The following is a 25,564-nucleotide window of genomic DNA, read 5'->3' as shown; positions in this document are numbered from 1 at the left end:
CTGCCGTATAATTTTATAAAAGAATAACTACTTACTTGGCTACTCAAGCACCCACTGTTTACTGGTTTTCTTAAAATATAACTTTATAACTGTTAGATTACAAAGTGCAAGGCCTAGCTTAAAGATATTTTGTTAGTTAACAGCCGTTGGAGAAAAAGTTAAATCTCTAATAAAAAAAAACAACCGAGAACAGCCTACGCATTGGTACAGTGTTTCCTAGTGTTAATTTAAAAAAGGATCCTACGTACATCAATTTCCAAAGGATAAACAACAATGCCAGAAGTGGATAGTTGCTTGTAAAATGAGCAAACGCATAATATGACCTCGAATGATCATAACCTCGAATATGTTAGTGTGTGGCTGAGTCAGGTAGGCTGTTTTTCAATTACAGATTCAACTTTTTTTCAATGGCTCCTATCTCAGACATGTTCTTTCGGTTCATTAACCTGCTTCTTGTCAGTTTTATTGATCGTGACGAGGGCAGCGCTATAGGCGGGTTCACATCGCAAATTGTGTTCAAAGGTAGTTCAATTATTATTGGAATGAGTATACCTAAATCAGTTGGTTTTGGTATCAATTAATATTTCATTATAATCAAAAATTAAGACGAACCATCCTGTAGTACTGCTTTCTTCAATAGCATAGTAGTACATGCCAATGAATATATCTTCAGAACGTTTGTGTTACATAGGTTTTTTTAACAGATAGTATTTAAGAATTAAAAGTATACTCAAAGTAGTATAAAAAATGCCAAAAAAAAAGAATTGCAAATTGTTTAACTGTACTCTTTTTCACATGTTTCGTTAAAAAAGTTGCAATTTAACATGTAACATGCTGCTGCTTCTGTACTGCTACTGTATTTGGAGTCCGTCGTAGAAGCTAGGAATCGGTCAAGTTTTGCCGTCTTGAAAACCTCTCTGATCTTTCGTCGACTTCATATACAACACTGCGTATGTATACTTATACATGCACCCGAGCAGCCATGAAAATTAGTTATCTATTTAGTTTTTAAGGCCTTACTTGACAGACTACTGTAGAGATAAGTAGACTAGTCTACTCATCTTGGCCTTGATTTTACCTTACGACTTGTATGGACAGCTACATCAGCTATAGTTGCAGCGTTCTTTGTAGCATAAAACTAAATATAGGTACACAAGTTAAAAATAACTATATTTAGTCCTATTTAAATAATTATAAGTATTTCTGTAATTATGAAACTGACAAAATCACTTAACATTAAACCTGTTGTCATTTCAACAGTTTCTTAAAGTACCGTTTTAGAATCAATCGTTATTGCTTCAAAAAATTTCGATAAAAACTATTTAAAAACCGTTCTTAGATTATAAGATTAACATATGCAACAGTTTGTACACTGTAATTTAGCTGTCTGCTATCCAGTCAAGTTCATCTGTCATTTCATTGAGTCCATATCTTTTTGTTTAGAAAAAAGTGAACTACAGCGTGAGCAGTTCATTTGTATTCCTTACATGATTACTGTTTTAAAATTTTCTACTAGTTAACTCACACATATTATATACACATGTTGTTAATTTTCAATCATAAGTGAGTGAAATTTTAATGGTTACATTTACATCTTCATTTGTATAACAATTTATTAATAAAAAAATTAAACACAACTGGTTAAAAATAAACCATGACTGTTGTTTGGTTATAATACAATGTGTATTTTTATATGGACATATTAAAATTTATAAATTAAAAGGTGGTTAGGTTGCATTGATTTATGCAACCTACTTACAGTCTACCATACACCCCCCGATTCTGCCAATGTAAGATCTCGGTAGGCTAGAGAGGCAGCCTAAGTAGGCCCTACTGATTTTCTACTTACAATTTCTGCTTGGGCAGCTGCATGCACTGCATATAAATATAGCTTATACTTCTTTCATAAATTTATTCTGTACATTTCTAATTGTATTATTTATTTTGTTTTAGAACATGACCCTTTCTCACATGTTTGCCAATAAATTATTAGATATTTCACTTTTCTGGAAGCATTAATGTAGGATAATACTTCGTTGCCACACATACAAAGTAGCTTCACTTCTGTCAGAGGTCCTGAGACCTCTTACACGGTATTTCTTTTTTTTTTTTTTTTCCAATAACACAAGAAGAAAAGAATCAAGTATGCGTAAAAGCTTGTAAGTACATCCATATGAGAAAAATAATTTCCAGCGTTGCTGCAGAAAATCACCTTCGGCATAAGGAAAAATTTGTGAAAGAAGAAAATACAATCAAAATAAGTTATATATTTTTTTTTAATTTTTGATAATTTTTAAAAAGTGTGAAAAAATTAAATAAGCAACTTTTTTTTTTTAAAGTAAAAAATTATTGATAAGTTAAAAAATGTTTAAAAAAGAAGATATTAAATCAAAATCTACAATTCATAATTTTTTAGTAGGTCACAACTTTGGAGTTTTATAATAAGATTTAGCATCCAATATTAACCACAGTGTATTTTGTAATATATTTAGATTTTGATAATATTTAACTCATTTAACATGTATTTTAGAGAATTTTTAATATTTCAGTTTTTTTTTAAAATCCTTTACTCGTTGAAACAATGAAAACCAATTTTTTAATTTTTTAAAACACTTTCAACAGAAATAGAATCCGTTGAGTTTGTTTTAATTGATTTCCAAGCAACACAATTTTATTGTAAAGTTCACTTTCACTGATAAACTCATAAAAAACATTTTTATATTACCTCTCGTAAGAGATTAAAAATTAACTGCTATAGTAAAGCTTTGATAACTTTTCATCTTTCATTGGCTTAAAAATATTTGAAAAATACAATATTTTTCGAGCACTTGCTATTTTTAAGTAGATCAGGATCAAGATATTTAAACAACTTGATTTCAGCTATATTTAAGATAAATATAAAAATTTTTACGGGCTCTTTGAGCTCAGTACTATAAAGTTTTCAACAAGATGTGCTGCCTAAAAATTTGGGATTTATAACATAAGGAGAACAAGTTGAAGCTATTCCTATAGCTGATGTCATAGATTTTTTAGCCTTAAAAATCGCTTAGCCTGGATATCTGATAAAACTCATGTCAACCATAAAAAGAATTCAAATAACACATAACAATGAAAGTCTTAGTTGGGACAACGAAAAAATCATGTAAGCCTTTTACTATTTCCACAACTAATAAATTTATAACAAATTCTTCTGTTTTATTGAATGCTAAGGAATAATAGAAAAATTCTAGAACAAATTATTTCAACGTCTAGCGAATTCAACGATATTTTGTAAAATATATCTTTGAAACATTTGTCACTTGTACACATCGAATAAAGCACTTTATCCCTTATTGAGCAAAACCTGCTAAGTAAGAATTATACTTTAATGTTAAAATATTCACAAGAAGCACCTTCTGTTTTAAAATGGGATATAAGGATTGAAACATACGTAAAAACACATACAAATAATATGTTGTCTGTATGCACATACTAACAGCTGTAACAGGGTGTCTATACTCGCTGACGGCTCTGAAAACCACTAATTAATGCGAAGAGTACTCTGACGGGTTGTACTTTCCGGGTACCCTTGGAGACACAATCACGTTACAATGCGAAGAACGAGTCCACTTTCCCTTGCTCTCCCCTGCTTGCAGAGGGGCCAGCTCAGCTCTGGCTTAACTCAAGATGCTCGCACGTCAGTGGTTATGGGCGAGCCCGTTACAATTGAAGACTATCTGAAAAGCTGTCATGCAGTTTATGCCTAGGTTGCAATCGTCCTTCATGTCAGGTAGGATGAGAACTCTTTCGGAAGAACCATGGACCTGTCCATCGGGCTACACTCATACTCCTAAGATCAGTTCCGTGGCCGTAACTGGAGCTCAGGACCTGGCGACATGCACTGGCTAACTGTAAACCTATCTTGCCCATCACTATTAGTTTCACACCGCTAACTATCAGTGCTCAGAATTTGTATCCCTGCAGCATTAGTAGAAGCCAGCACCGACCTTTCTCTCCCCAATCTCGTTCTGGAACGTCCTCCTGGTGCACTTTAGAAGAAGGATACGATTGGGTGCAAGAAACGCTTGCAAACGAGGATTGTGAGCTTGCGGGAACAATCTAGAAAGCAGTTTTCTATAGAGTTATAGCCATAGCACCTTGGTTTACCGAGTGTGTGTTCGGCTACAGTTGCGCTACGCCCTTGGCATTTTGACTTTTTACTGTCTTTATCCTCTTCTTTTTCTTGTTGCGTTGTTTTTCGCTGTTCTACTTTTACGTTTACTTGGGAGTCACTGCTTTGGCCGGAGTTGCAGGTCCCATAAGTCATACATCTTACGCCATTTAATACAAAGCTATAGTTCTGGCGTCATATTGGCAAAAAGCAGATCGATTTTTTCTTCGGCGTCCAGCGGTGGGTCTTATTGACGCAGCATCGCTGTTAATTACGTTAGATAGCCCCGTACTGGATCACCGTTGTATTGTCTGCGCATGAGCGTGTCTTATTTCAGCTTGTGCTGCAGGCCCTTACCAACGTCAAACCACTTTCTTGCTGTGGTCACGAACTCTGCCAAGGTTTTTGATCTCTATTTCTCGTTGCGATACCAGAGAAGCGCATTCTTGCTTAGAAGCGCTGGCACCACTCGAAACATCTCATCATCCAAAAAATTGATGAACTCTCAGCATTTCTGTACTTTTTTATACAAGCCGTCAAAGCTCTCTTTTTGCACCCCTGTAAATTTGAAGTCCCACTTTTACACTACTTGGCCCAAATGACGAATTTGCTCTTTAATGTTTTAGCTGCTGGTCGCTTAAGCATTACTTTTAGTAGTGTGGCACGCAATACTTTGACCGGGCAAAGAGAAAGATTATGTGGCTATCACGATTTTTACGCACGCACTGCGCTTACATGGCTCTTCGTAGCCTTGTGTTTACGCTTATTGGCCGAGCAGATTATCTTTCAACAGGAATTGTTGGCCTGGTATCTTGCTGGCAAGTCGCTGGTTCGCAGGCGTAAGGTGGCAGGTGCTGACAAGGCAATGGCTAGGCTGTCTCTTGGAGGCTTGGTGTACTTTGCGGGCAAGAGACGCACGTGTGTGCCCTACCTATACCTAATCTCTTCTGGTCTAATGGTCCACAGCGTCCTGCACTAATACGCATCGCAAGACACTTATATCTTCTTTCTCTCTCTCTCTCTCTCGTACACATTATGACACACCCCTTTCCCTGAGGCTTTTCTTCCTCGTGCAGTCTAGGTGAGCGTAAACGGTTTCCAGGTATTAATTGCTCGTTACACATCATAGTAGACATTCAACGCTAACTTTTCAACTGTTCTAATGGTAACAAACAGTTAGCTGATACCTTAAAGTTACTGCTATAATATACTTTTAATTACGTGCTAGATGCATTTCAAAACTTTTTAACTAATAACCAAATTATTAGATCTTTTCTTATTTCGTCAAAATTAACCCAGTAATTGACGAGCATAGCAATAAAGATTAGTGCTTTCGATCATAAAATCTTATAAACTTTATGAAGGAATTTTTGCTTCTGTGATCATTATACATATTGTTTTTTTCTTATGAAAATGTGTACATACGTGCAGTAGATTTTTAAACACAAACGCACTGGCAAACAATCTCTAAAAAATGTCCAAACATGCATGAAAAAAATGTACGAATAACGTGTCCAATTAGAAACATTTAAGTAAATTTTCCAATTTTATTATTTTTGTATAACAAGTATCCAACTTTGAACAAGCAATATTGTTTTATCATAAATAAAAATGTTGAAAAATGGTTTAAAAAAAATGTTCATTGTTGATATCGAAATCACGCAATTAAGGTGGCTTTAACGTTTGGTGCTGTACAAAGCGAGGAGTATTTTAAGGTTCTTTGGGTATTGAAAAATATTTATTCTTCACTCTCATTATCATTGAATATCTTCATTCTGTATTTAAGTTTAAGAGTTACATAAGCCTAAAAAGTTATAGAATATCAGAAAAGTCAGAAATCAAACTTCAAAAATACCGCTTTTTTTAGGTACATTATGTATGAAGGTGTTTGACCTTTCTTACAGGATTAAACAATTTTTATTGTAAGTGTGACATGTGTCTCAAAATTTTTTTTTATATAATATAAGGACAATTTTTTTCCTCAAAATTAAGAGAGTCAATTGGAAATCTGCAAAAATTTTTCAAGAATCACTAAACTAAGGATATTTTTTTTTATATGGCACAGCTAATAAACTATAAAAAATTAAATTTGTTTATTTCTTTTAAGTTCTTTTGTTTTTCAGTGAAAGAAGAAGATTTTGGACGTTACTATTGTTAAACGTAGTCAAAAACTGTGTGAAAGTTCAAATTATTTCTGTAAAAGTTATGTTAGTGACTTATGAAATCTTAACACTAAAAACGACTTATACTCAGTTTACTTATGTATTATAATAATAATAATAATAATAATAATAATAATAATAATAATAATAATAATAATAATACAAATAATTATAATAATAATAATAATAAAAGCCATTAGAGTGGAAAAAGTGTAAAATTATTGGTTATTAGCTTCCCTGTATAAAAAAAATTAAATTTAACTTAGGACTTCCATTTCATTAGTTATAAAATTTTCATTTTTTCAGGGCACTTTGCTTATGTTTATCAGAAAAGTTTCTTATGCATGTAAAACTTTTTACCATCTACATTAACTTAATTTTTTTAGTAAATAAGCAGTTAAGAAGATTTTATACGTACATAATTACAAGTAGAAATTTATTTAATTCTAACCTCATTAATATAGAAATAAATATTTTACGTCTAAGGGATTTTAACTCATAAGTTGACACAGTATAGTTACAAAAATAACAGATGAATTAAAAGTAAAAATTTAAGCTTTTAAAACCAATCATAGTTACAATAATTCTTATTACAATAAAGAATACGTGGGTTAGTTTTTTTATTTTAGAGACACTTGAAGTATTCGAAAAATTCTAAATACGTTGAAGCACCATGTAAAACACTTGGATAAGACACCACCATTAATCAAAACTTATCAATGGTTAAAAAATTTACTAAAAAGCACGTCATAACTTTGATTTAATTTAGACTTTATTTGGAATAAGTATTACATAAACAAAATTAATATGTATATATACATACACAAATGCATATATATTTCACACGTATATAATTATGTACCTTTGGAAGACGATTGTAAAAGTTGCTATGGACTGTCTCAGTTTATTTGAAACAGAGCACAGTATCACTGCATAAAGAAATAATAGAAAAATTTATTGTCAACTATGCCAACTATTGTGTATATTTAATAAATGTATACATATACATATATATATTGACGTGTGCGTGGAAGACTATCACAGCGTGACGTCACTCCATGTTATTTTAAATGGGATGACGTCACGCTTTAATAGTCTTCCATGCACACGTCGATACATATATATATATATATATATATATATATATATATATATATATATACACACACATATGCAATAGTTAGTGTATTACTATGTAAAACAAAGCTTAGTAAGTATTTCATTTCCCACTTACGTTGCAGTTAATAGAATATCGTCAAGAAATAGACACCAAAACTATGAGGTTTCAGGTTTCTGGAAACTTTCTGGAGAAGATTGTGATCTTTTGTGAAAGCTTTTTCAAACATTTTTGAAAAGCATTTTTGGTCTACGACAAATAACTCACTGAAGTATCGCATAAAAGCTTTGTGAAATACGACATATTCACGAAAAAAGTTTTCAAAAACAATTCTACAACGTTTAAAAAAACGTTTAAAGATATTTGGTCTAGAGTTTTACATAAATAACCTGAAAAATTTCTTAGAGCGATTTTTCTATCAGTGTAAAATGACTCATTAAATATCTTGTAAGAGCCCTGTAGAATCTCACACGCGTACTTTTTTCATGAATATGTCGTGTTTCATAAAGCTTCTATGCAATACTTCATTTAATTATTTGGTTTGAACCCCAAATGCTTTTAAAAAATATTTGAACAAGCATTAACAAAACATCACAACATTCGCCAGAAAGTTCGCACAAACCTTAAACCTTATTATTTTGGTGTCTTTTTCTTGATGATAATCTATTCAATGCAACGTTAGTAGAAAATAAGATACTTACGAAGCTTTATCTTACATGGTAATACAAAACCTACTAAGACTTCTTACGAGATTATTACGAAATCCGCACACTGTGCATACTACAGCACAAATATGTTTTTGCTACAAGAGTTAAATTAATACTTGGTGCTAATCAATAGAGGTAAAGAAAGGAGGAAAATTAAAAGAAAAAAGAAGTAAAAACAAACTCGTTTCATTCTCGACCACTAGCTGAACTCTTTAGTACGGCATGCCAGTAATCTTAGCCGTATACAAACAAGACTCATACTTCCACTTATATGCAGATATGTATTATGCGATGACGAGATTGATGCAACATGTCGAAATATATGAGAGGTGGAGAATAAGATGATATCGAAAAGCCTGCATAGGGTTTTATTGTCAAACTTAATAGTTTTGGTGTTTGTTTCTTGAAGATAAACCATTAAATTTAACGTCGCTAGAAAATGTGATACTTACTAAGCTTTGTTTTACATTGTAATACAAAGCCTACGAAGATTTCTTATAAGATTATCATCATACTAACTTTGTATTACCATACGGAGTCTACTAAAATTCCTTACAATATTATCACTCTATTTACTTTGTATTACCATGTTAAATAAAGCTTAGTAAGTATTACATTTTCCACCTACGTTACATTTAATGGATTATGATCAAGAAACAGAAACGAACATTGTTAAATTTGATAATACAGGCTTTTTGGTGTCATTCTATTCAATACCTCTTATGTATTTTGATACGCTGTATCAATCTCGTCATCGCACAATATTTATATCTGCGTATAAATGCAAGTATCAGTTGCGTTCGTCTACGGCTAAGATCACAAGCACGCCGCACTGAAGAGTTCAGCTAGTGATCAAAAATAAAACGAATTCGTTTCCACTCCTTTTTTCATGTTTTTTTTTTTTTTTTTTTTTTACTACTATTTATTAGTGCCAAGTATAAATGTAACGCCTGTAGTAGAATTATACTGATGCCATTGTATGCAAAGGGAGCGTATTAAGTGAAAACTTCGTAAAAAATCTTGGTAGGCTTTTTATTACTATGTAAAACAAAGCTTAGTAAGTATTACATTTTTAATTAACGTTTACAGTAAGCTTATAGAAATTCTTTATACTCTTATGGGTGAGCCTTGATATTAAAAAAAAAAAAAAAAAAAAAAAAAACAGTGTTTAATAAATAAAAGGAGGACCTAAGACTATTGTTTACTAAGACATATTTATAAAACAATGAATCTGATTAAATAGATTCTAGTCTCTAAGCTCACAAAAAATCTTCAAATTCAACAACAATTCTTTTTATTTATATTTTGACCTACGTACGACATTATTAAAGAATTTCCAGTAGCTCTACAGGGTAATAGGGTTCCTTACAAAAACAAATTTCTAATCATCAATGTAACGATATTATTTATTAACAGAATGATTGCACCTACGGAGAACATGCTCATCTCGTTGGCAACTGGTGGCGAGGGCTGGCATAACTACCATCATGTTTTTCCATGGGATTACAAAGCAGCAGAGCTCGGTCATTTCACTGATCTTAGTACTTACTTCATCCATTCTTTTGCCAAAATTGGTTGGGCGTACGATCTCAAGCAGACTTCACCTGATCTCCTCAAGTCCATCGTTGCAAGAAGAGGTAATAGCACTAAGTTTGAAGTGCCTCCACCAGAAGAGAAAACGCAAACTATCCAGCGATAATTTCTTCCTTCATTGTCTTTATTTTTATATTAATATTTATAGAAAAGGATACATAAATACACTCAGTTAATATTTTGGATATCTAACTGTACAAAACTTATTATTTAATGTATTATTAAACTTTTTTTTCCGTTTAATTCCTGTCAGTATAGTGAAATAAAATTGATTGGATTAGTTTCAAATAAATGGAAAAATTAGTTACACACACACATACACATACACACACATACACATGAAATAAGTTAGTAAACTAGTAGGCATATTCATTTTCTTATTTCATAAAAAATTGAACTTACATTTCATGCTACTTCCATTTATAAATACACTTGTAAAACTATCAGGAGAACCTAATGCTATGCCAGTGATAATTGCTTTTCAATCACATACATCTGCACTTAAAGGAAGTAAATAACAAATTTAAATGAATAACAAATAAATTTGTCTAAGCTTATCAAATGTTAGGTGGAATCCAAACATCAAGCAATATGATTGCATATCTTTTTTTTTTTTTTTTTTTTTTTTTTTCGTGTACTGCTCCTTTGTAATGAATTTTAAATCTATAGATAAAAAGGTTCGTCAGAAATTTTAAAAATAATTTATGTCATTAAAATTTAACGAAAATTAAAAATAAAAATTCAAGTAATATTTAAGCTCTCATATGTAGGTGATAAACTATCAACACCTGACACGTTATTTTTAACGCAATAATAAGTATTTTTCGCATATGCATTATCAAAGACATTTTTATCATTTATCAACTATCAGAGATTAAAAAGAAGATTGCTATCTGGGATACTATTAGGTAAATCCACTTTTTTCTACTGTTTTTAAGGCCTCATTGTGGTATGGTTTATGGTATAGTTAAGCTTATGTCTCCTATGATAGTCTTTTTTGACGTTTTGCTATAATTAAACTTATTATACATATGATATGCAATTACACTAATTTGCTTCAGTCTCATAAGATTCAATACTATTTCAAGATTAAAGGAGTTACTTGCAGGGAAAAAGGTAAGGCAGATGTTTATACAAAAAGATTCTATTTTTTACTTTTAATACTACCTATAATACGTAGAAATTTGAAAGTGACTAGCTGAATAGAATTCTTTAGTACCACTATTTAGAACAGTAATATGGTTCTAAAAATAACTAACAATTTAACAAGCTGAAGATTTTTTATTTTTTCTGTACTTATGTCCGTTTAAAATACATCAGTTTTTCTTCATAATGTATTAAAAATAATAATATTTTAAACAAATACTAAATCAAAACTGTTTTTTTCGGCTTTCTGTACTGCTCTTACTACCTTATGAATAATTTTTACTTTAACTAATTATAACTGCTGCGAACTTATGCCCATTGTTACGTGGAAAAAGATTAGTAAGAAGGTGCGTCGTGAGAATGTTTATCATTTACTTCCTTAAAGACCTTTATTCTTAATACCACATTTATAAGGCAAAGTCGCACATGTATTTATATTCAAGGCTCGTCACGTGTGTCGTAATTATCGCCTGGTCTCTTAGTTTGAATCGCTTGACTGCTGACTTTTGAGTGTCCCAATTTGAGACTCGCTGGGTTGACCTTGTGGATTTGTTTGTGAGTGCGCATATGTGTGCTGTGTTGCATTCTGTTGTCCGTGTTGTTTCTGTAGTTTAGTATTCTACACTCATTCTTCTTTTCAATGGTAGACAACATCAAGTCTCTTTACATTAATATTTTTGCTCTTCCAATCATTTAGTCTCCTCTCAATGGGTGTTGAGTGTACAACAATATTGATTGTGTATGCGCTTTACCTTATATTACAATCATGTATAAAATTGCCCTAAATTGGGCATCTGCTTAAGACTACTTTACATTAAGTATTGTTTCACATACCAAATAATAAATTTGGAACCGTGCATAACGTTATCTTACATGGAGCTTTTTTTTATAATTTCATGTACACCTATTTATCATTTGTTTATTTATTAGAGAAAAAAAATAATTTCCATGCAAATTTCTTACCTTTAATATTTAAGAGAAAAGAAAGCTCTTTCCTATTTTAGTCCTACGGACTGCACCCCCCCCCCCCCGATACAGTCGAGCGACTCCTGGTGCTTACTCTCGTCTGCTCATTATTGTGATATTGTTTAAGAATCATCATTCTTATAATTATTATTTTAGCTACCATTACCATGTATTGTAATCAACAACGTTCTTTTTTTTCAATAAGCCATAATGTATCTTTCTCGATATTACATTTTTCCAGAAAAAAAATGAATTCTGAGTCTCGTCCTACGGACAGTGCCCTCCGATATAGTCAAGCATTTCCTGGTGCTAATTCTTATTTCCTTATTATTATTATTGTTGTTGTTATCATTCTTGCAATATTACTACTAGCATATTATTTATATTATTAATACAGTACTATTGTTACTAAGCTAATAATGCTATCATTATCATTATTATTATTATGACTGTTATAATAGTGTTATTGTCATTTCACTTATATTTAACTTATTATTTTCTATTTCTTAGTTTTATTTACTATTTTTTCGGCAATAAGAGTCGCTTTGTTATGTCGTGTGTTTCAAGTCGACTCATAACCCTTGGAGAATATTTCCGCTATGATAACTGGGATGTTAATGAGATGTCTTGAAGTCCTCCCCTGCATTTTGGTGGATGTTGGATGAGGCGCTGATGGATTCGTTGCCGTAGTCCCGTCTCTTTCTGTATCGCTTCTGCATTTTCTACCTGTAAACATTTTAGCTAAATTCAATATTAAGGGACCTCCCATTTGAGGAATCCAAACAACCCTACCACCATGCCCAGTGCTATATTTGCATCCACCCACACATATTCTTTTTAATCAGATAATTCTCCCTGTGTTTGGAAGAGTTCGCGCACATGTTAGACTATATCCATTAGCCTCCTGCCTGTTGTTGAGTTTTCTTCAGTCCCGTGCTCTTCATTCCCAAGTTCCTGTAATCCACTCCTTTTTGTTATTGAACTCGTGTGCTCCCGTAATTTGTCCCCTTTTATTCCTTTTATACTCTGTATTATTTTCCTGACGTTCAAGTTTGAATTTTTAAATTTAAATTTTTGGCTCTTGTCCTCTTCTAATCCTGGACTCAATCTTGTTTTTTCTGCTTGAGCCGTGCAATCTTCTGATAAATTTGTTACTCCTGTGTCTACAACTTCGAATGTTTTATGCTCTATATGCTCACATTGTACATGTATTTTCTTCTCCCTCGTAGTGCTTAAAGCATGCTGGTTCGTCGCATGTAGGTGCGTCCAGTAAGTGGTTTTTATTTTGGCTTATGGTATTGACTATTCCTCTGCATTTGTAATTATATAACCCAGGATTGATTTAATTTTACAAGGATAGTCTTTCTCTATTTCATGTGCCAGTTAAATTAGTGTGTAAATACGCTTTTGTCCCATTTTTTTTGCATTTCGTAACTGTTTCTTGCGATATTGTTGCAAAATTCTTCGCACCAGTACTGACTGCCACGTAGTTGTATGTTGGTTGTAAGTAAGCCACGATGTCTGTTGCGTTCAGCCTTTCTTTTTCTAGCGGTAATGGTGATATTCTAAATATATCGAAATCCTCTTTTGTTACCAAGGATATCCTTATAGGTACATGATATTACCATTGAATGCTACAGTCGTTGTCTCTGAAATTTTCCTGATGGACTTCTCTGTTGCTGCATTATCCTCTTCTGCGAATTTGAGATCAAATCTTAGTTGTTTTGCTAAGATATTGGCTTCTGACACAGCTCTCAATGCTTCCTCTGGTAGCTGTGTCAAGCCTCAACTCGCTAAATATCTTTTATCAGTGGCTTTCCTTAATTTTGTTGCGAGTTCTTTGACTATTTGTTCAAACTATTTTGTCCTTTCTCGTTATCAAGTCTGCAAATATTTTCAACTATTTTTCCGGTATTTTCCTTACTTTTTCTTCAAAACTTTCCATATTCTATATTTCTTTTTCATGATTTCCAAGCGTTATGACTGTTACATGTTTCATTAGATATTTGTTTGTGTTGATTGTATAAGTTGGCTTTAAAACTATTAAATCTTGTATGTTTTTCTTTTATGCTACCGTTAGTTGTCCTTGAATCACTTGCCTGGCTGCAGTTTACTATGGATTCTTTGGCCCATACTGCTCTGCGTGCCTCTTAGACTTTTTTTCGTTTGTAAAGCTTCGTCTGTGACCTGATTTATTTTTTACATACATTTCATTTTTTTTTTTTTTACGTTGCGTATTTTCAGCTAGAAACTGGACATATTAATGTCTTGATTAGCTGACTCTAATCTATATACCGTATTACTTCCCACGTTGATGTGGTTGACTGGATTGAGCTCAGATTTTCTACTATTATTCCTGAGTTTTTCTTGATTGACTCTACCTCCTCCATTTGTTTTTTTCCTACAAAAAAATGTATAATATTTTAAATGATTTCTGCGTCTCTCTTCTTTGCAAATCACTTTTTTAATCAGTTAGAGAGGGAGGGGGAAAAAATTTAATTTTGACCGTGACCCGTACATGGCTCCTTAGTACCCTTCTAAAGCCTAACATCTTGTACAGACAATGACAATAGCCGAAGTACTGATTTTACTACACAAAAGGGGTTGTATATTGCTAATCAAGCCAATAGTATAGCTCTACCCTTACATGTTGTGGTGCTTGTGCACTGCTTAAAAGCTGCATGCTGTATGATGAAATATTTATGGCTTTATTGGTGAAAGACAAAGAATATGTAAGTATTCCTTGATTTGAATAATACAAAACTGGCAACATTCAAAATATTTAGGAAACTTTCGCGAAGAAAAAAAGATAAGACAGAAAGAAAGAAAATTCACCCTTCAGTTTTCCCTTCAGTTCATCAAAGAAAATGTAATGAATACTGCCTTCCTTTCTACTACATAGCTACAATTTGCAGAAAACACTAAAAATACAAACCTAGTTATTGGTTTCTTATGTAAATGGAACAACGTTAAAGTAAGTGTGTTCAAAGGAAGTGAATATGTTTATTGACATTTATGGTTCACTCGAGCAGATTGTTGTATCCACTTGGCTCTGTCGCATGATGTGACGCTGTGTTTGGTTTATAATAGAGAGATGCATATGACGTTATGGAGTTTCTTTTTCTTTCTTTTTATAGTTGTCTTATCCTGCTTTCCCTTAGAGTTTATCCGCTTTATGACTTTCCATGCTAACTCCGATGTAAGTGAAAAGTAAGGATTGTTACATGTTTTAGTTTTTTTTCCTTCGTCACTACTTTCCCTGACTTTGTTGCATTAAGATCTTTACAGTACTCTCTGTCTCCTTTATCTGCAAAGTATTTGGCATCCCCTTTGGTTAATTCTTTGGCGTGTATACAGTGGCGTCTTTATTTGCAAGTGTATCCAATTTCGTGAGCCAGTTACGTGACTTCATGAGTTAACCTCATGACAACACACGTAGCCCAAGATTTGTGGCTGGTAATGGTAGCTTATGCGCTGTCTTAGACGGGGCCGTGACGGAGGAGGCGTTGGTATGACGCGAGTACACCTATGTAAGTACGTCTTAGCTTCGTTTGTATCAATTAGTTCCTACATGTAACAGTATATATATTTGTTGCCTTTCTCCCTTAGTCTATTGAGTTGTACATCTGTCGGTGGGTGCTATCCGTCAGACGTACCCGAGGGGCCGAGATCGTGATCATCGAGGGGTAGACGGTGTTGGCTCTAAATGTCAGCTGAACTCACGGAACAGTAGGTACACTATTTGATACATCTATTTATAAATTTATATTATTATTTTTTTCATGTGAAACATCTTTTGGAGTCAATTGAGGGTTTGAATAACACGATGAAGCAACCCGTGCGATGGCACGATCTCTGGTTTTACTCTGCTTGGCTTGGCTCGGCTCTCTGTCTCTTACTCTATGCGTTTACTGCCGCCCCTCTCTCGTTTGTAACGTGTGCTACCCGTATGTATAGCTGTCTAAAAGAGTGCATAATGAGTAAACATCATATATGTATTGAACATATAGCATATACATACGTACACACATGTATTACATATCATATGTGTAAAAAAAATTTTCAAATTTTATGGACTCGAAGAATCGAACTCAAATCATGTAATTAATAGTCAGGAACCTTATTGATTGTGCTACGTAACATTCCGATCTGATCTCTGTTCTTATCACTTTTAGATACCAACCGAGAAACTTCTGAATAAGAAAATTGATCTATAATAGGGCGTTTTTTATATTATGTACATATGTGCCTGCCGATTTTAAAAGAAATAATCATGATTATTTTTGAGTGGACTAATTATACTAAAATTATGAAAAATTTTTCCATCATTAAAAAAAAATTCCTTCTCTGTTAACATGATTAATTTAAAATATTAATATTTTACCGTAATGCAAAATTTTTCTAGGGGTTTTCAAATGTGTTTTTTCAAACTCCATTTTAAGCCATGTTTAATAAAGGGCCAACGAAATTCGCGCACGTGCGCAACTTCGCACAGTAAACAGGTATCCAAAAAGAGAAAGAGAGATAGAGAAAGCAATACACACGATCATTTGTTGAGCTAATGTATGTACCTATGTGTAGGTAGGTAGTATAGATATACCGTTTGCTGTGTACTATTGTTCTTTTTTGTTCTCGTTGTTTGTACGTTAAAGAACAAAAAAAATATTAACACAATTTTTTTTTTCCTAATCCATAATATTCGCTGATAAGAATGTATAATTATAAGTAAGCTGTTTTTTTAATATGAAAACATTAAATGAAGATTATATAAGGTAAAAAAAGTAAATACTACTTCTATTTTGCGCGTTTTTTAGAGGCAGGTGTGCGCTCGCTAGAAAAAATAGGATACGCCACAAAAGTAAAATTGCTCCATGGTTGCCTTACGTCTCTCGGGCCCTGTTTTGTAGGTCCCTTGGGCCACAAAATAGCCCTGAAGACAAGGACAGTTATCTGGTAAAAACTACAATTTTTATCATAGATAATAAAATACTACCAAGTTCAGTAACATATTTTTTCATGTTTTACATCTGTCGTGGGTCCCAAGACCCATACCTGGTTTTGCGAATGTGCGTCTTGTGACCAAACTGGTTTTATTCTATTTTTGATTACAGTTCGGGACGTGGCTAGTCGTAGATCCATACGAATTTCTCAGTATTCCTCTTCCCATGCGTCAGCTTGGATGCCCGTCTAACGCTTTGCCTCTGCCAGTGCAGAGGCATACATATCATAAGGCCATTTGCACTTTGCTCGCCCTGTTGGCAAAGGTAATAAAAGATGAGCCCGGTGGATTTCTATTTGAAGAGTGGCGTTGCACACGCGTGAGTACTTTTTCGTACACTGTTACTTTTCTGTCGGCTTACATTAATTTTTCTGTTTGCTCTTGGGGATTTTTTATAGGTCTAGCCCACTTTCAGCGGGCTATTAGTTGTTGTAAATAACCTAATAACCCAACCTTGTATGGGCTGAGGTGGCATTTTTGCTCCACGGCCGACGTTGACTGAGCTAGGTCATGACCCGCTTCTGAAGAGGGTGCAGGAGACCGCTGTTATGCGGGAAACGGAGACAGGAGAATATTTAAAGGGGTGTATATATATGGATAAAAAAGAGAGAAAAACACAAAAAAAAAATAATAACAAAATTCATGTACATACGTAAAAGAAATAGTACACACCTTTGTAAAACTTACCAAAACCAACGCCTTCCCAGTTTTATTGTACCACCCCTCCGTTTTTTCTTAAACCATTCTGTTGTATAACTTTTCACTTGATTTTGAGATAAGGAAATTTAGATATATTCCTTTAGGCTTACGATAACTCATACGTTATTTTAGTAAGACAAGCGCATTCTTTATCAGCATATTTATTCTTTTATTGTACACGTTTATACATATATATATACATATATATATATATATATATATATATATATATATATATATATATATATATATATATATATATATATATATGTCTAATGCAACCTTTACTGAGAAGGGTAGTTGATCCGCAATCATGTACCTATTTTTTATTTACGTTGCTCACCATATTCATTATCCTACGCACCGCGTTTCTCTTTTTGTGATTAACAAATTAAGTATATGAGGTAGCGCCACATATCTATTAAGCTTGAGTAATTTCGCATATTGATCCCCTATGTAATAAGTATTATTATTTTAATTTATATAATTTCTTTGTTACCCTGATAATATTGCACTTATCATTGCCTGAATTGTTTGTCACCCTAATCCTTGCATCTCCTATATAGTGATTCATCTCTCATTCTTATTTTCTACTTGTACTTTCGCGCGTATCCAGAGGCTGCTAAAATTTAATAAAATGTTGAGATTTGTACCTGTATGTCCCTCACCTTGCTCGATTTCTAAGGCAGTGCCTTTGCATTACATGCTTTTTTTATTTTATCTACGTGCAATGAATTTATTTCGTTACCTGTCTATAGTTTCACATTTTTGTTAACATAATCAGTACCTGTTATTTTATATAGGGAGAATCACGTCAACTGTCCCAGCGCCGCGGTGGACGGCCCGCACGGTCGTCAAACACGACGTTTTCAACTCGTCATTTCGGTGTCAAAACTTTGAGAAAAAATAATCTAAAAACATATACTTACGTATTTTTTCCTCAGCTTTCCAGTGGTGGCATCAGTTTCTCAAAAATTTGCTCCCATAACCTTGAAAAATGCACTTGTTTGAAAAACACGTTTTATCTCCATGATCTTCAACTTTTGGAATTTTTTTGATAGTCTAGATCGAAAGATGATATATTTTTACGTAGATATCGACAATAAAAAAAGAGGGATTTTTCGTTTTTATAACGTATTTAAACAACGAACAAGACGATGCGAGCCGCAGCGGCCGGGCCACGCGCGGCAGCAGCACGTCCGCCGTGTGTCGCGCTACGGTAAGTCTGTTTGGCTATATAATATATAACGTAGTAGTGGCGATGTAAACAACAATTAGTTAACCGGGGCTTACAATGGATAAATAATAAATGTTCTGATAAAATTTATTGATATATACAACAATTTTATAATAAAGAAATAAATAATGATTAACACAGATTAAATATTAAATATTTACATAAATAAAGCAAAAAATGAGAACAAATTTGTTCTACTTCGTTCTTTTTTTCTTTTTAGGCATGGTAATCGAAGTGACACTTGTTTTACGTTCTTTCAGTTTCGAAAAAATTTCATACTGGTTACTCAAAGAAGTTTTCTTTAAAATTAATTTATTATCCTTGATAGGAATAAACGCATAATAATTCAGTGTCTCTGGAATCAGTTTCGCACTGGAAAATTTGTCTTTTGATCTCAAGGAAGTTTCTTCGTAGTCAGATTTGCTACTAAAAAAACCTTCGTTTCTTTGCAGTAAAACCTACGAAAACTTCGACTTACGATAGCACAACCTCAAGTCATAAAAATAATAAATACTAATATTTAATTAATCCATCGAAACTTGTTGCGAAGTGCAAACCGTCACGGTTAGGTGTATTTGTTTACATCCAGTCAGAGAGACGGTAGCAGACGGCGCGCTTCTGCCGCGCATGGCCCGGCCACCGCGGCTCCCATCGTCTCGTTCGTCGTTTAAATATGTTATAAAAACGAAAAACCCCTCTTTTTTATTGTCGATATCTACGTAAAAATGTCTCATCTTTCGATCTAGACTATCAAAAAAATTCCAAAAGTTGAAGATCATAGAGATAAAACGTGTTTTTTAAACAAGTTTATTTTTCGAGGTTATGGGAGCAAATTTTCGAAAAACTGATGCCACCACTGGAAAGCTGAGGAAAAAATACGTAAGAATATGTTTTTAGATTATTTTTTTACCAAAGTTTTGACACCAAAACGACGAGTTAAAAACGTCGTGTTTGATGACCGCGCGGGCCGTCCACCGCGGCGCTGGGACAGTTGACGTGATTCTCCCCATATGAGCCCTCGTATTGCGAATCATATTTACCCTTTTTTCAGCATTTTTTTCTCCAAGAAATATCTTGTATTTAGTTTGCGGTCACAGTAATATTTCGATCGGTATTTTGCCTAAATTTGGTTCATTGCTGCAATGTTTTTTATTTCTGTCAGTGACTCAACTTAATCTTTGAAATTTTCATTCGAAATTTGGCCCTTGGGTGACAGTTTGATGATAGAAGGTGAATAAGCTGTATGTCTGACAACTTATTAGTGTGGTGAGTATTCCAGACTAAGATGGTCCGTGTTGTTGTGTGAGTGCATGCACGTAGGTAAATGTTTATTCCAGTAATCATTTTTTCTACATATGCCTTGATGTACTCTATGAGAGTATATTACATCCGTTTGATGGCACAAGTTGTTTGTGGATGGAATGCTGTGCTGCCCATTTTGTCTTTTTTGAGCAACCTTGCTAGTTCATCTTCGCTTTTGTTCATAAAATTAGAGCCCCAGTCCAATGAAAAATGTTCCCGTGGCCCGAAGTATGCTACAAACTTGTCTGCAATCTTTCTTACTGTTTCTTCGTTTATCGTTTTTTTCATAGGTGCCAGGACGATAAATCTGGTTAGTCAGTCTTGCATAGATAGTATGTGTGTGTACTGATTTGCTGAGGATTTACTGATGGGCCAGTAATAGTCTATAAAAATTTTTTCTTGCAGTCTACTCTGTGTAACAGTGATGAGCATGGCTTTGTTTTTTTAATTTGAATAAGTTTTTTCGTTTGGCATCATGTGTATCCCAAATTGACTAGTCTCACATTTAGGCGCATGTGTCTCCAGTAGTAGTCTTTGGCGATCCTGTTATATGCCTTATTTATTCCCTTATGTCCACCTATTAATGCTTTGTGGTATTCTCTAATGATTTTAAGTCTTTGATCTACTGGTGGGATTACCACAGTGTTTGTGTAGAGTACTGCTGCTAGTCTAATATCTTTGAATATTTTGTGAAAGGTATCGACAAAGTGTCCCCACTGGGTCAGATTAAAAATTGCTTGATCCCTTACGATACCAATCGTTTTTATTTCATTTGCTACTATTACCTCTTTAAGGGTCTGAATACACTTTTTAATGCTAGATTTATTTGTTGTTTCTTTTAAATGCTGCTTTACATAAATGTAAATAATTTTTATTCTCCTTGCATTCATCATTTTAGTTTCCTCCAACGATTCTTTCTTCGTTGTTCATGCGTATCGAATTAATTGGTCTCCTCTCGTGCAGCACACCTATGACCTCTGTATTGGTTACTGCTTCTGTTATTGTCATAAACGCTAGAATGTCTAAGTCCTTAAATGGGTGGCCCTCGATCCTGTTTAGTGTTTGTAGAAGGGGTGGGTCTTTCCCCTGTTTTGTTGCCCATGGTGGCCTTCCTATTGTTAGGCGTGTTTTGCACACTTTACATTTTTCCACCGATGGTGAGTGTATGATTGTGTTGGCTTCATTTTCACTCTCTGTTTTGAAAAGCACATTATTCAACTCGTTGGGATGCTCTTCTTCTTCCTCTGCTGAACTTTTATCGCTGTAGTCATCGCTGCTCGTCTGCTATCCATTCTCTCGCCACTTTTACGTATGTTAACTTGTATCCACTGCTCTTTCAAAAGGGTCTTGCTCCTTTTTAAATGACTTTCGTCCTTTTTCCTCCGTTTGCCCCTGTCTACTCCTTTGTCTAGCTCGGTCCCATGCTTACGCTTCTCACCTCTCTTACTACTGCTATGCTCTTACCATGATGGCTTTAATTAGTAAAGTAAAGTTTAATTAGTAAAGTAAACTTTAAAAGTAATTTTTTGTACCTAAACAATAAGAAGATTCTTACGAATCATATAAATGCCATTTAATGTTACTTTTTTACATGGTTACATGTTAAATGTGCCTTTTTTTAAATTTATTACGTAAAAAATAATAGTACACTTGAACGTGTTGCAATGTCTATATGTATTTTTTATGCTATTTCAATATACGTTTGACGTTTGAATAATATCTGCCAAAAAAACCTTTGTGTTATGAACGTTCTGAAGGGACATTCTCAAGCATGTAATACTACCCTATTGAAAAAAGCTATACTACATGATGGTTTTTCTTAATTTTCTATGTACAATCAAATTTGAGGTATTTAATATGGATGAGAAATAACTGTGGGATCGTACGTGATAGATGTGAGTGTGACGTTACAGATGTAATCAGCGTAGGCAGTAGAATGCTGTTCTAAAATCACCGAAAGATTTTATGAAAGTGCACAGTCTTGGACTGGCCAACCTATATATTATTTGTATTGTGTTGTGCCGTAATATTTTGTTTATAATCATTAACTCATTAAATATTTATTTAAATCACACCCAATCAACGTAGTTATACTCATTCCCACGATAGTTACACCATCTTTGTACACAATTTTATTTTATTGAAGGTATTTTTATACTCAGAGTTATATTGTTTGCCACATAATTTTATAGAAGTATAACTTAATACTTTGGTACCTAAGCACCTACCGTCCACTGGTTTCTTTATTACAATTTTTCTCTTTGGTAAAAATTTGTATCACTGTTCCCCCCAAGCTTCCAACATTGTCCTCTTTAACGTCTCTTGAAAGATCTTGGTAAATGTCTCCGTAACCTAGCAGCTCTATTCCCAAAACAGGCACGTATTTTAATATGGCACTTATATTAATACATTTTGCGACTATTTTCGCGTTAATATTCTTGGCTGTCAAATTTCCAAATTATATTCCTTCCTCCATCTCTTGGAGAAAAATCCAGCTATTTTCTGATTCATTTCTGCTTTTCATAATTCACGCATAAACTATTTGTCTCGACTTTGCAAGTATTTTGAAACACTCTGGCTTTAACAATGGTATCCCTACGTCATCTACTCTAATTATATTCTCAGCAGCATTTTCCTTAGAAATCAAAAACTCTGCACCTGTATCAGCATAAAAAGTTGCCTTTTTATTCTCTAACTGTGGTCTGGGTAACTGGATTGATGGTGGCATATGCCCCGTTCCTCGCAAGTTTTATACTTATTTTGCGAAACTGCTTTATTGCTTTATCACATTCTAAAATCTTGGGTCTTTCATTTTCTACATATGTTTGGCACCTATATCCGATTACTTTTTTTGCAGACCATCCTGCCTTTCCTCTTGCATCTGCCCTCCCCCACCCCCCCTATTGTGTAGGAGTGCTTCCGCACTTTGCAGTATTACGTTCCATTGTTTTCTGCACTACGTAAGTACTCAGGCTGTTGATGTTCATTTCTGCCTCCACTATTTTTTGCTATGCCTTCTGCGGCCTTTCTTTCGCATATTCTCCCTTGCTAGACACGCTTCTTTTTATCTTTTTCTTCAATTTATGTTTGACATTTGGAAACCATGCCGAATATCTTGCGAGTTAAAGGTTGTGGGTCGGTCTCTTCTATTGTCAGGAGCGTATACGCCGTTTCCTTGCTTTTGTGGGCCCCAATTTTGTGGCAGCTTGTTCCCAATTAAGTCCGTATTAAAACCGTTTCTGCTATCTTGGTTCTTAGAGCCGTTTCCATAACGGTTAAATGTGCTTCTGTTGTTATTATTGCGTCTTCATTATCGTGGTTACCGTAATAAATATTATCTCTGGAGTAGTATGTATTATATTTAACATTGTAATTATTATTTTTGTTATAAAGCTCCCTTCAGCCATTGTTATAGTTCCTGTAATAATTATTGTGATAATTGTAATTATGTTTATGAAAATTGTCGTTATTGCCTCTGTAACTATAGGCATTTTTTTTGTATGCGTATTATTTATGAGTTGGTTATACCCCTCGTTTTACCGTCTCTACTATCCCCCCTGTCTTGCTTGCGTGATCAGCAGTCCCACGCATAGTATCTCAGCGTTTGACAATAATTGTAACTTCCCTTTAGTTCTTTTCCATTATCCCTTGAAGCCTTCCCGTTGTTTATCACCACTAGTAGTTTTCAGCATTCCTCAACTAAATGCTCAGCATGGCTATTTCAGTATAGACAACGTTTTTTGTTGACTTTTACTGCTCCTTGTGTCCCATTAGTAATTTCTGTTATTTTTTTTTTTTTTTTGCCAGTTTTACTAGTGGCATCCACTCGTTTCTTACCTTATTGTATATTAGCAATGCACTTACTAGTATTGCGTGGCATGAACTAAGGTTGCTCTCGATTTTTAATGCCTGTATGATTGCTTCCTCTAGTATTCCTAGGTAAGAGTTTGCCATTTCTTAACAAAAAGTTGGAAGTAATCCACATATAAATTGTTTTACCGCTTTGGATTCCAAGTTTGCATTTAGCGTCTGTTTTTGAGTTGGCGAAAAGTGTAAGTTTGAATCGTACAACATCGTTAATCTATTGTACAATTGTTGTACTCATTTATTGTAGTCATCTATTGTTTTTCTGTCTTCTTGTGTTATCATTTTTAATTTTTCCATAGGCAAGTCTGCGTTATAAACGCTCCAGTATCTATTTGAGAGCTCTCTGATAAACTTTTTAACTGTTCTTAACTTCGTTAATCTTGCAGCGAAATGTTCCACTGCTTATACTTTTAGTCTATTCGCGAGGATACCTAAAAGAAATAATTTATTTTCCGGTTTTATTGTTTGTGCAACCATTTACACCATTTCCTTGAACAGTAGTAAGTTGACGGGGTCTCTGTCGAAGTACAAAATATGGCACATCATATGACTGAGTGTGGGCAGAATGTTTTGTTACGATTTCTGTGGTCTGCGTGAGTGGTTATGGTTGTTTGCAGCTTATGTATTTTCTGTATCTTGGATCATGGTAGGTGCTATACTACTTTGTATTCTATCTCTATTCACATCAGAATCAGCCCTATTTCTGTAGTTATTAGTTGGTGGTGGTATTGTTTCTATAAACACGACTTCCTGTATTCTTTAAAGTTCATTGCTTATATTTTTTTTTCTGTCCCGTGGCTGTTGATTATATAAGTGTCTTATCCTGAGGTTTCTTGACTCTTTATATTTGTAATAGGATACAATGGAATTTGGCCACTCTGGTCTCTCTAGCATGCCCCATTGTGTCCATAAAATATTGATTTTGTCTGTTTGAACTTTGCGTATTTCTTCAGTTCTACTAACATTTTGCTTGCTGGCTCGTTTGCTAGAAAGATAAGACGATTCTTTGTTTATGAGTTCCATATCAATCTCTGTATCACGAGATACATTTTTGGAATTTCTGCTTATCAGTGACAAATTTTAGATAGTCTCTGTGACCACCATGTGTTGCACACCTACTTCCTCTGCTTTTTTTAACTTTGCTTTGATGAGAATTGTGCTAAAAAACATGCCCATTACTATGGCCTTAGTTTTTTTGTCAAGGGTGTCAAGTTTTTAACACCCCTTTGGTTTGAGCTCTTATTCTAACAATTGTTCCGTCATGTTCTCCTTTTGCTGTTTTATACTGGGATCTGGCCAGCACATATCGGTTATTATACTATCCGGGCCATTGTTATTGCTTTCTGACTTATGGGTAATGTCGCCGAGATCGATCATTTTTTTTCTTCTACTTCTTCTTCTTCTCTACACGTATATGTAGTGAGTCGTATTTCACTCTTTAATTCTGACAAAGCTTATTTATTCTCCTTGCAAAGGAGTTATATCTATGTTGCGGCTCAACAATAAATCGATGGAAAGAAAAGTAAGGGGCAGGGCAAGAAAGAAAAAGAACAGCGTTTGTCTTTTACTTGGTTTCTTTAATTTTGCACTCTACTCTTATTTAGTGGTGAAAGAGGAAA

General features: G+C 33.9%; 1 protein-coding gene across 1 annotated transcript in view; it reads left to right on the top strand.

The window, feature by feature from the left end:
- The window catches only part of LOC106641747 (acyl-CoA Delta-9 desaturase-like), a 387,601-nt gene extending 377,564 nt beyond the window's left edge, over positions 1–10,037 (top strand). The window contains exon 5 of the mRNA XM_014356261.2: positions 9,553–10,037. Coding sequence (XP_014211747.2) covers positions 9,553–9,835 — 283 coding nt within the window. The 3' untranslated portion in view covers positions 9,836–10,037. The remainder of the gene's footprint in view (positions 1–9,552) is intronic.
- The last annotated feature ends 15,527 nt before the right edge of the window (positions 10,038–25,564 follow it).

This window comes from Copidosoma floridanum, unplaced genomic scaffold, assembly GCF_036245765.1.
Source record: "Copidosoma floridanum isolate Cflo_tuat_1 unplaced genomic scaffold, Cflo_Japanese_pri ptg000020l, whole genome shotgun sequence".
NCBI classification, from domain to species: domain Eukaryota; kingdom Metazoa; phylum Arthropoda; class Insecta; order Hymenoptera; family Encyrtidae; genus Copidosoma; species Copidosoma floridanum.
Note: the sequence above shows the minus strand (reverse complement) of the source record. Positions and strands in the feature narration are given on the sequence as shown.